The 13,170-nt window shown below is 39.4% G+C and overlaps 1 protein-coding gene across 1 annotated transcript in view; it reads right to left on the bottom strand.

The window, feature by feature from the left end:
- LOC126229638 (dipeptidase 1-like) overlaps positions 1–2,812 on the bottom strand; it is a 33,825-nt gene extending 31,013 nt beyond the window's left edge. Inside the window, exon 1 of the mRNA XM_049942377.1 lies at positions 2,795–2,812. Within this exon, the coding sequence (XP_049798334.1) occupies positions 2,795–2,812 (18 nt within the window). The remainder of the gene's footprint in view (positions 1–2,794) is intronic.
- Positions 2,813–13,170: the final 10,358 nt, after the last annotated feature.

Raw genomic sequence — 13,170 nt, 5'->3', positions numbered from 1 at the left:
AAACGTTGGCTCCGACGTCGACCAGTACAGTGGTACTCTGCGGGCATGCAGAACCTCCCAGTAAGGTGGCGTAAGGCTGTCGCGTTGACCGGAAATTATATTTCGAAAATAGCCTAGAGTACAATGAATGATTTGGAGCATTGAAATCCAGAATAAAACCAACCAGACTTCAGAAAAAAGGTACTGTATTACTTATCGAACGCCCCGAGTTATAAGTCCGCATCGCCATTATTTCCAAATTTCCGTATTTCGAACCGTATTCGATAAAATAGTTCACGCCTTTGAAGTAATTTCATCAGCATATATCAAGTCTTCTTTGTGGATTGTGATGTTTATGAGTTAGCTGTGGTCAGTTCACCCAAAGATGGCTGATAACAGGACAAAGTTGAGTGATGCACGGCTTGCTTATCTAGATAATATGAACGAATCACAATGGGACAATTTTACGGACGACTTCTCGGATGGCATAATGTCTACGAATGACCTTCAGGTGAGGCTTTGAGTGAGGACTTACACTACATTGATTACAATCGTCAGATAGAAGGCACTACAAACAACACTTATGCGTGGAAGTTAATCGAGGTACACTGTTGTTTCTGCTCAACGAGTACCTGCGTTTGAAACAGTCTTGTAAAATTCTGTCATCAGTTCACCTGTCAATTTGTGATTTTTTTTTCTTTGCTGAAAGGTGGGACCAAATTATGTATCTTCGAGACAGGAAGTTTATAATAGTTGTAGGAGGAGATCAGCTTTTCTCTCGAGATTTTATTGAATTTAATGTTTCTGGAAGTGTTGAGGCACATGTAATGTTATTTTTTTACAATCTCCGCATTGGAATGTTCTGGATCTCATTGCAATACAATGGCAGTCTGAAAGAAATTTAACTAATTGTGCACCATATCCATAGCTTCACGAGATATAAATACATTCTGGGGAGGAATCACTGCACTGACAAGTCAATAGTATGGTGGTATGGACATTTCTTTACTAAACAGCCGCTGAAACTCGACAATGTCGTGAGTCTTTATGAAATCTGAGAATACAGAGTTATGATTCTCAAAATAAAAGTCTACTGCAGCATGCCAGAAGAAAATCCATACATCTGGAGTTGTTTTAAACCTGCTTGAAGAAAAGGTATATGTTTTACTGTTAACAAGTTTTATAATTGTGAAGCCTTGTTAAAATTATTTATAAAGCCTACTTGTCTGGAACACTTCGCAGTAACTGAGAGCATAAACCAAAAGCAAGAGCTACTATGAAATTGAAGAAAGGCAGGTAGCTTGTAAGGAATTTACTGTGCTGTTATTTCTAAGTGGAAAGAAATAAAGGGAGTCCCTTCAGTTTTTAATATGTACCTTGCTGAAATGGTCGAAACTCGTAATCGGAAACTACTATGTTTCTTTGTAGTCAGAGCCTACAACAGTGGCATGTCTTGCGCTGAACAGTCCGATCACAGCTTTTCTCTGTAAAGAGCTATTAGACTGCCGAAATAGGTTGCTACAGATATTATTGAAATGTAAATACACAAAGAACGACTGCCTTTTACTTAAATAGTTGGAATCTATATCAAGCCTCTGTCTGCCACAGAAAAAACAGAAAGGAAATTTACTATCGTGCTGTTATTTTTCTTGATGTAGAAATTTAATATTAAAAACAGGACACGTCTCCACTTAACACAATACGAGGTAAGTGCACGTAATTAGCTGCAGGCAATGTCTGTGTCGTTCTTCGTAAGGTCTGGTAACAAAAGCTTCCTTTTCTTCCTTGGAACTCCCCACTGTTATGCGCTCCCGAAACTCTTCAATACAAATGTTCTAATCTATTGATTAAGCATTACTTTTTTTTCAGAAAAGCCCTCTCTCCCTTATCAAATTTGATTATGACGTCTCCTGCGCTCGAGTTCAACATCTACGCTCATCCACGTTCAACACGGTTCAGAACATCTCCCTCAACAAATTTCTGGTGTACACATGCCATCTGTCTCCTCACTCTTGTGCATTTAAAACTAACGTCCTATGTGTTCTCCTTCAGGTAACAAGTTTATCTCTGTATTATACGACATTTTATGAAATTTTCCTTCTTCCTAGTACTGTTTTCCTTTCCATTTCTGTAATGTATATGACATCAAAGACTTTTAGCTCCTGTGGTGTGCCATTGCATTTAATTACTGAGGTGGCTCCAGTGCTGGCTTCTCTTCACGGTAATTTCATTCGTATGTGTATTTCTTCATCTATAATATTTCCATGTGTTGCACGCTGTTTCGGAAAACGTGTTTCTCTGTAATTTACAGGATTATAAGTGAAAAAATATTCATTTAGGCAGGTGTGTACCACGTTTACTAGTTTTCGAAGAGTAACATCCACGAGTTGTAATATTTTACATATTTATCTGTACACAGATGAATTTTATGGAGGTGGAACGCTCATTTAATCGACGTGTTCGAGCGAGTCCACATTCTCCTGAGTACACAACTCAGTGCGTCATCTGCACGACAAGCTGGAGTCACGCAGCGACATATTCCTCTACACACTGTGGTCACGATGATATAAACACGATTCCTTAACTACCCAACAAGAGGGCATCCACTGGTGCTGGTGCCTTGGGAGCCATTCTTGAGGATCACTGAGTCCTAACGATCTTCCAGGTAACCTGTTGTTGAACTCTTGCACAACGTAATGTGCAGAACGGCTTGGGTGAGCGTAGGGCTGCATCCACGGCCCATCCCTAATGTCTAGACTGACATTTTCAAGGAGGGCAATAAAACAGTCGACGATAAAGGCTCGGTACAACTCACCTGTGAGAGTAAACGCATAGTAGTACGGACTGATGATTTCATCTCCTACAATTGCACACAAATCAATAATGGACTATCAGTTTTGACGGACGACATTAGGCATCCATCTAGTATTTTCTGGGGCCCATTGCTGAATATTATATGAGTTCACTGTGCCATAGTTTGTGGATGTCCGAGTGAAACTACTTGTTTTCCGATTTAAATCGTTCCCCTTCAGCTCCTGCTTCGGTGGTAGGTGGTACGGTGGAAACTTGCGACAGAATGCTACTCACCGCATAGATGCATACCTACACCTGCATCTGCGTGGTTACTCTGTTATTTAGAATAAAGTGCCTGGCAGAGGGTTCAATGAACCTCCTTAAAGCTGTCTCTATACCGTTCCACTATAGAATGGCGCGCGGGAAAAAACGAGCACTTAAATTTTTCTGTGCGAGCCCTGATTTCTCTTATTTTATCGTGATAATCATTCCTCTGTGTGTAGGTGGGTGCCAAAATAATGTTTTCGCAATCGGAGTAGAAAACTGGTGATTGAAATTTCATGAGAAGGTCCCGTCGCAACGAAAAACGCCTTTATTTAAATGATTGCGACTCCAATTTACGTATCAAGCCTGTGTCACTATCTCCCCTATTTCGCGATAATACAAAACGAGGGGCATTTCTTTAAACATTTTCGATATCATCCATCAGTCCCACCTGATGCGGATCCCACAACGCACAGCAATACTCCAGAATAGAGTGGACAAGCGGAGTGTAAGTAGACTCTTTAGTAAACCTGTTGCACCTTCTTAGTGTTCTGGCGAAGAATAGCAGTCTTAGGTTTGCTCTAGCCACAACTTTATCTATGTGGTCGTACCAATTTAGGTTATTTGTAATTGTAATCCCTTTGTATTTAGTTGAATTTACAGCTTTAAGATTTGTCTAACTTATCGCGTAACCAAAATTTTGCGGATTTATTTTCGTACTTATGTGAATAACTTCACACTTTTCTTTTTTCAGGACAACTGCCACTTTTCGATCCATCAGATATCTTACCTACATCCTTTTGCAATTCTTTTTGGTCATCTGATGACTTTACAAGACGGTAAGTGACAGAATCATCTGCAAACAATCTAATAGGGCTACGCGGATTGTCTTCTATATCGTTAACATAGATCATTGAGAATAGAAGGCCTATAACACTTCCTTGGCGAACGCCGGATATTACTTCTGTTTTACTCGATGACTTCCCGTCTGTTTCTACGAACTGTGACCCTTCTGACAGGAAATCACGAACCCAGTCGCAAAACTGAAGCGCTATTCCATAGGCACGCAGTTTGGTTAGAAGACGCTTGTGTGGAACAGTGTCGAAAGCCTTCAGGAAATCTAAAAATAAGGAATCGATTTGACATCCCTTGTCGATAGCACTCATTACTTCATGAGTATAAAGAGCTAGTTGTGTTTCATAAGAAAGATGTTTTCTGAATCCCTGCTGACAATGAGTCAATAAATTGTTTTCTTCGAGGTAATTCATAATGTTTGAACACAGTATATGTTCCAAAACGTAACTGCATATCGACGTTAGTGAGATATGCCTCTTATGCCGTGGATTACTCCTATTTCCCATTCTGGGTATTGATGTGACTTGAGCAACTATCCAGTCTTTAGTTACGGAACTTTCTGTGAGCGAGCGGTTGTATATAACTGCTAAATATGTAGCTATTGTATCAGCATACCCTGAAAGGAACTTGACTGGTATACAATCTGGACCGGTGGCCTTGCCATTATTTAGTGATTTAAAATGCTTTGCTACACAGAGGGCATCTACTTCTATGATTCTTATCTTCGCAGCTGTTCTTGATTAATTCCAGTGAAGGCAACAACTGATATGATGATCGTACACTTCCATATCCCTGCATCCTGCTGGTCGTCTGTTACCGCCGTGTCTTCTCAAACTGTACGTAAAAACGTTATGCAGAACGGAGCTCTTCCAGCAACCATGGATACTTCATTCTGATTGTCTCTTATTTCGCCGAGAAGCAGCAACATGTCAAAGAACGCGTTAGATGTGTATTTCGTGGTGATCCACTTCAAAGTCTGTGGAAGAACGAAACTTGTTTCTTTAAACTGTACATTTTCACCTGCCTTGTACACGGCAGTGTAAGGAAACAATCTTCCACCTAAGGTACCATGACTCCAAACTGTGCATCGAGGAAGCTTATGGCTCCGTTACGCCACCAAATTTACATCACGTCCGTACGTTGTTTAGGGGGCACATTGAGTTGTGCATTGAGAAAACTGGGCACTCGTTTGAGCACCTTATATAAATTAAAGTTATGATACTAGGACATCCATCTCTAGGACATCTATCTCAACACAATCAGTTACGTACAACATGTAGCATCTACCCTTAAACTTTGAACGATACAAGCTCCGTAAGTATAATTGATACAAATTTGATTAACTTCTCATGGTTAGGATTCACAGTCATATAATATTTCTAAAAGACATCATAGTCGCCGTTGACTGTTTAAAATATTTATTGTACAACTGCAAATTCGGCCTTATGGCCATTTTCAAGTAACACTGCAAAGTCACCTAAACACAAAAATACAAAAGTGAAGCACGGGGTGTATATGCATAATTCAGCAAACATTTCGTTAAGAAAGTAGCTCAATTATAACAATTGGAGATAAATGTTCATTACTTACATTCTGTTAGAATATAAAACTGACATCAGTACATGTCGTCAAAATGCAGCGTTTTGATTGTGAGAGTCACACAAGATCCGACGAGTACGACACTTATTACATCGTAATATGCTGTTCAATATATACTGAACTGCTGATGTTATCATCGTTCTAATAATCTATCACACATACAAGTTCAGGTACACTGATAACATGTCGAGGTAAGTCAGATGGCGCGAAAATACATTTACTAAAGATACTGCCTGTGCACGTAGCAAAGATAGTGCACACCAAGGGTACAAACTTATAAGCTTTATGTCGTAAAGTCTTTCCATCTGTCGACATCATACAGCTTACTAAATAGTGCTATGATTGTAATGTGCAGTAGGATAGGATGGGAATATATATTTATAGCATAACAGAGGATAATACATGTGTCATCTGTTAATAAGCTCTCACATTGACTTCAGTGCTCGTAAATGAGATGAAGACAGAGCTCTGATATATAATACTTTGTATGCGTGTAAATTTTACGAATATAAATGGCGTAAAACGCTCGCCAGCAGTCCAGTTCATTGTGCAATACCACATATTCTGACAAAACATCACAATTCCTCTGCACAAATACATGAGGCATCCTTCAACCAGGCTCTATTATAGCAAACAGGACTAAAGCATACTCCAATGCATTTTATTTTTGTATGTTTTATAAATGAAATATAGCCTCGACATTTATTGTATCCGAAGCTTGTGATTTATTGTATCAATCTACTTCAACAGTAATTCGTAGAACTGTACAGTTGTTTTAGACGCTTACCGAAAACATTTTAAACAATTTCGATGGAATAGTATGCATATTTACTTAGTCCTCGGGCATGGGATGTGTGTGTTGTCCTTAGCGTAAGTTAGTTTAAGTTAGGTTAAGTAGTGTGTAAGTCTAGGGACCGATGACCTCATCAGTTTGGTCCCATAGGAACTTCCAACTACCAATCTAGTTGGTGTGACGAATGGCAGCTAGCTCAAAATGTGGAAAAATATAAGTTTATGCGTATGTGCAGGAAGGAAAAACCTGTAATGTTCGGATGCAGTACTGCTAGATTATTTAAATATCTGGCCGTAACGTTGCAAATCGATAATAATTGGAATGAGTGTGTGAGAACTGTAGTAGGGAAGTCGAATGGTCGACTTCATGTTATTGGGAAAATATTAGGAGAGATTGGTTCACTTGTGAAGGAGATCGCATATGTGACGCTGGTGCAACCGATTATAGAATCCTTGTCGAGTGTTTGGGATCCGTACCAGTTCGGATTGAAGTAAGACATCGAAACAATTCAAAGGCGGGCTGTCAGACTTGTTACCGGTAGGTTCGAACAACGCGTAAGGGTTACGCAGATGCTTCGGCAACCCAAATTGGAACCTCTGGAGAGAACGTGACCTACTTTTAGAGACACTATTGAGAAAATTTTGAGAAGCGGCATTTGAAGCTGACTGCTGGATGATTGTACTGCTGCCAACATACACTGCGCCTAAGGACCACGAAGATAAGATACGAGAAATTAGGGCTCATACGGAGGCATATAGACAGTCGTTTACGTCTGACTCTGTTCGAGAGTGGTGCAAAAAAAGGAAATAACTAGCAGTGGTACAGGGTTCTCTCCGCCACACACCATACGGTGGCTTGCGGACTATCTATGTAGATGTAGAGTGACGGCAATAATATTATAGAATAAAAGAAGACGTCTATTTACTTGGTTTATTAATCCCTAAGCAAGAACACAAAGCTAACTACATCCTTATCATTCACAGTCCACTGCGATCATGTTAGTCAAGTAGAAACATGATTATAAGTATAGTAACCTCGCCTGTGAGTTACATCCACATTATGGTGTCCACACGGGCCCTAGATATTCACATCAATCGCTTAAGTTGGTGTTTGGACCGATATATCTACTCCCACAGAACTTGAAACACTCAAATTCACTTCTTCTCATTCCTTTTTCTTCAACAATTAAATCTACTGTTGATACAACTGTTTAATACTTCTGCATTAAAGGCAATTTTTTAAATAATCTTTTATGATTTATTCTTTGACCTACTTCATTTTTCATGTTTTCTTATTTTACTATCAAGAGATTATGTGCACGATCATTCATGATTGTTCAGTATATCATTATGTAATTGACAACACATGGAAAACTTGTCGCTCCAGATGAACTATTTCCTAGACTTAGTTTCTGATTTGAAATTAGCTGTAAATAAGTACAGTTTCCTACAAAAGTATGCAATTAAGGACTTGGGATCTGGGTAAATTAAAAGGATCAGAAGTGGTCGACAGTCTCACAGAGAGCAGTAAGCAACGAATGACTGAAACAGAGGAAAGAAATAAGGTAAGTGCACCAAATAAGGCCATAGTTCCCAAAAAGGCCATGCCCTTACCCTTTATTTTAGAAACTTTCAGTCAGATCCGTTAAATGGCAGCGTCTACATGACCCGAAATAGCATCCTAGTGACAAAATGCTTCACATTATTCAGTTGCAGACGTGGAACTTGGAGATTTTTGCAGAGCTACTAAGGTAAGTTATCCCTAAGCCCTGGAATAGTTAAATTTTGTGGTTGCTTTATGGATAGATGGTACTTTTGAAGCATATTTGTTGTAGATGCGAGTTTCCTGAGTTATTTTAAAATAGGATTGTTATAAATGAGAGAAACAAACATTGTATGTAGACCAGTAACATTATCCTCGCCTTAGTTATGGGAAAACACCTCTAACAGGAAAATAATAAGCTCTCAATCGGGATTATTTTCCAAAAAGCATGGTCAATAGCTCTGTAACCACTCAATGTAGCTGCAAAGTTCCGGAGCACGGGGATTTACCCCTTCAACTCCAATGTCATCCCTCCTGAGTAATTTGCTTCCAGTGAAATCGCTGAGGAAGAAAACCTTGCACCCACATAGACAGGAACCGGTGGATGGGTAATGGAGGTAATGGTGGATGGTGACTCCCCATGTAATGATGAAAACACTCTTGATTTGCCTTGATGGATCTCAGAGGTAAGTTATGCCTGCAATAGATCCTGATGTGGTCGGTCTAGGTGATGAAGTGAAAGTCAACGAGCCGACCTTACTAGATCAATGTGAAGCCCTTCCTGAAATGGAATCCTCAGCCCTCTTTTCCTCATGTGGCTGGAGGTCCTTCAGCAAACATCTTAAAAACCCTTAAACGGAGAAAAGTCTCACCGAGGAGGATATAAGTATGAATTACAGAGGGAGGGGGGGGGGGGGGGGAACAAAGTAACCTGGAGTCTAGTATAAGAGGAAACTCGAGCATCAACTCCAGTACATCAAAAGACAATATCAAAAACTTCGAGCGAATCTCTCAACCAGGTCCCACCAGCCTAAAACTGGATGCATCTACATCTTAACATTGCCTCTACTGCATTGAGAACTCGGCAGAAGATATGATTCACTGTTTACGATGTGGACAATATATTCACGAGCCTTGTGCCAGGAACGACAAAAGAGACACCGTTGAGAGATAATTCTGTCACTATTGAAATATAGTATGGTTCAAGTCTCTGAAAGTTTCAGTTTTCCTTATTGCTTTTTTAATGTATAATAAACTTTTTGTATTCAGCATCTCATTTTTATTTACTTACACGTCAAGTTCCGTACGACCAAATTGAGGAGGAAATCTCCAAGGTCATGGAACGTGCCAGTACATGAAATTACAACATAAAAGTAATGACAGATAAAATTAAGTGTTCATGAACCCTAAAAATGTCAGTCCATAAGTTTAAGTAAACGAAATCAACAATGCAATAAGAATAAGCTCTATTTTTCAAGGAACTCCTCGATAGAATAGAAGGAGTGACCCATGAGCAAACTCTTCAGTTTCGATTTGAAAGCCCGTGGATTACTGCTAAGATTTTTGAATTCGAATGGTAGCTTACTGAAAATGGATGCAGAAGTATACTGCACACCTTTTTGCGCAAGAGTTAAGGAAGTCCGATCCAAATGCAGGTTTGATTTCTGCCGGGTATTAACAGAGTGAAAGCTGCTTATTCTTGGGAATAAGCTAATATTGTTAACAAGAAATGACAGTAAGGAATATACATACTGAGAGGCCAATGTCAAAATACCCAGACTCATGAGCCGGGGTCAACAAGAGGTTCGTGAACTTACACCACTTATGGCCCGAACCGCCCGTTGCTGAGTCAAAAATATCATTTTAGAATGGGAAGAGTTACCCCAAAATATAATACCATACGACATACGCGAATGAAAATAAGCAAAGTAGACTAATTTTCGTGTCGAACGATCACTCACTTCTGATACCGTTCGAATAGTAAAAATGGCAGTATTAAGTCTTTGAACAAGATCCTGAACGTGGGCTTTCCATGACAGCTTACTATCTATCTGAACACCTAGAAATTAGAACTGTTCAATTTCACTAATCATATGCCCGTTCTGTTAAATTAAAAGGTCAGGTTTTGTTGAATTGTGAAACTGTAAAAACTGAGTCTTACTGTGATGTAGCGTTAGTTTATTTTCTACAAGCCATAAACTTTGGTCATGTACTGCACTATTTGAAACCGAGCCAATGTTGCAGACAACATCCTTTACTACCAAATCAGTAAACAGAAATATTTTAGAGTTACCCGTAATACTAGAGGGCATGTCATTTATATAAATAAGGAACAGGAATGGCCCAATACTGATCCCTGGGGCATCCTCCACTTGACAGTACCCCACTCAGACTCCACATCACAGCCGTTATCAACATTGTGAATAATTACCTTTTGCTGCCTGTTGCTAAAGTAAGATGTGAACCAATTGTGAGCTGCTCCCCGTATTCCGTAATGGTCCAACTTCTGGAGCAATATTCTGAGATCAACACAATCAAATGCCTTAGTTAAATCAAAAAATATGCCAAGCGTTCGAAACCTTTTGTTTAGCCCATCCAGTACCTTACAGAGAAAAGAGAATATAGTATTTTCAGTTGTTAAACAACTTCTAAAGACGAACTGCACATTCGATAGCAAATCGTATGATGTAAAATGATCAATTATCCTTACATACACAGCGTTTTCAATAACTTTTGCTAACACTGATGGCATAGAAATAGGTCTAAAAATATCCACATTATCCCTTTCTCCATTTTTAAAAAGCGGCTTAACTACTGAGCAATTTAATCGGTCAGGAAAGGATAAATTACAAATATGGCTAAATACAGGGCTAACACGTGCAGCACAGTACTTTAATATTCTGCTAGACACTCCGTCCTAACCATGAGAGTCCTTAGTCTACAGTAATTTTATTATTGACTGAATCTCCCTCTTGTCTGTATCACAGAGGAGTATTTCAGACATCAATCTCGGAAAGGCGTTTGCCAAGAAAGTTATATGATTTCCTGTAGAAACTAAATTTTTATTTAATTCACCAGCAATGCTCAGATAATGATTGTTAAATACTGTACATCTATCTGATATATCAGTAACAGAAATATTTTTACTGGCAACTAACTTTATATCGTCGACCTTGTACTGCTGACCAGACACTTCCTTCACACCCGACCATATGGTTTTAATTTTATCCTGTGAATTAGTTATTCTATTTACATACCACATACTCTTTGCCTTCCTAATAACATCTTTAAGCACCTTTCAATATTGTTTCTAACGGGCTACTGTAGCTTGATTGTGACTACTTCTAACGTTTTGATATAATTCCCGCTTTGTTCTACAAGATATTCTTATCACACTAGTCACCCACCCAGGCTTCCTACTACTGCTAGTACCCCGTTTAAAACGTTCTAATGGAAAGTAACTCTCAAAGAGCATGAGAAATGTGTTAAGGGAAGCATTGTATTTATCATCTATGTCATCGGCACTATAAATATCCTGCCACTATTGTTCCTTGACAAGGTTTAAAAACTTTCTCTTGCTGTTGGATTAACTTTCCAGCATAGTTTGTATTTAAATATAATATTGGTTTGAGTGCAAAAGCCTTTTAGTGTTAAAATTTAATGCATCATGGTCTGAAAGGCCATTCACGCTTTTACTAACAGAATGCCCAATTAGTAATGAAGACTGAATAAATATATTGTCTATGGCTGTGCTACTGTTCCCCTGCATCCAAGTTCGAAAAAACGCAGTCTGCATCAGATCATATAAATTTAGGAGATCAACAAACATCCTTTTCCTTGAACCATCATATACAAAATTTATATTGAAGTCACCACATATAACTAATTTCTGGTACTTCCTACAAAGTGAATCGAGAACCCTCTCTAGCTTGAGCACAAATGCTCTGAAGTCGGAGTTAAGGGACCTATAAACAACAACAATTTGAAGTTTAGTTTCACTAAATTCAACTGTCCCTGCGCTACATTCAAATATCTGTTTAGTGCTGTGTCGTGATACGTCTATGGCCCAATGGAATACTGTTTCTTACGTACATAGTCGCTCCCCCACGCCGCAAGGAACTCTTTGAGAAACAGCCAGCTAATCTGTATCCCGGTAAAGGATGCCTCTGAATTGTCAAATTATTTAAGTGGTGCTCTGATATACCAGTAATTTCAGAGTCAACATCTATAAGCAGTTCACTAACTTTATCTCTAATACCTCTTATATTCTGATTAAATATGCTAATTCCTTCTCGACTTGGAAATTTTACATCCTCGGAATGTGGGCCCTTAGTTAGAGGGACTTCCTTTAAGCAGGTACATCTAACAGCTAACTTCAGTCTAAAACAGGTGTAGCTCTAACACCGGCTACTACAGGAATTTTTCCATGAGTGACCCACCACCACCACCACCCAATACACTGTCACCTAGAACCTTAGCCAGCCTCTCTTTCCCATACCTATTGAGGTGCGGGCAATGCCTAGTGAAACCCGATCTGCTAACAGACCCATCTGGCACCACTGAGATGTGATCCATGCCCTCTGCTATCAGCGCCCTCCCCAGCCCCACGTTAACGTGCCTAACAGCCGCATTAAGGTGAGGGTGATCATGACGCTGAAACATTTACACGAAATACACATTAGTGCCACCAGTTTGAGTAGCTATCTTTACCTGGTCACCACCTACAGCATATTCTCCGTCGCTATCAAGATTGTTCCCTGCTCCACCCACTACCCATACCTGATGCTCCTTCGTAAAATTTCTACGTAACTCCCCTATGCTGCCAGTCACGTGAGTCAACCCTCACTGCACCCTATCCATTCTTAGATATGGCCTAACTTGGGTATATAGGGTGCTGTTATAGAGCACCCGATGTAAACCAAAAAGGAGACCATTCACAACGGTTTTGAAATTTCGGTTTAGAATACACTCTGTATGACGACAAATTCGTTTCCTGCTAGTTAAAGAGCTATTGTACAGACAAGTGAAGTTTCAAGTTAATCGGGACAGACGTCACATGCAATTAGGTTTCAACCATATCTACTATTTCACAGAGCGCTAAAGAAAAGCAACAAATTCGTTTTAAAGTTTTGGTAAGCTAGGTCTGGATGACGTCTGCCGTAACCTGTGTGGGACTCACAATTGTCACATTTGATAAATATACGTCTATAGCCTCGTATTTTTTCGTTAGCCGTTATTGCTTTGCCATTCAGCACTTCCTGTAAGTTGGGTAAATTTCTGTTTTTTAGATATCTTTATTGCCTTTTGCTTGCTTCATTTTCTATCTCTTCTGCATTTTCTCTTTT

Source organism: Schistocerca nitens, unplaced genomic scaffold (assembly GCF_023898315.1).
Source record: "Schistocerca nitens isolate TAMUIC-IGC-003100 unplaced genomic scaffold, iqSchNite1.1 HiC_scaffold_376, whole genome shotgun sequence".
Taxonomy (NCBI): Eukaryota; Metazoa; Arthropoda; class Insecta; order Orthoptera; family Acrididae; genus Schistocerca; species Schistocerca nitens.
Note: the sequence above shows the minus strand (reverse complement) of the source record. Positions and strands in the feature narration are given on the sequence as shown.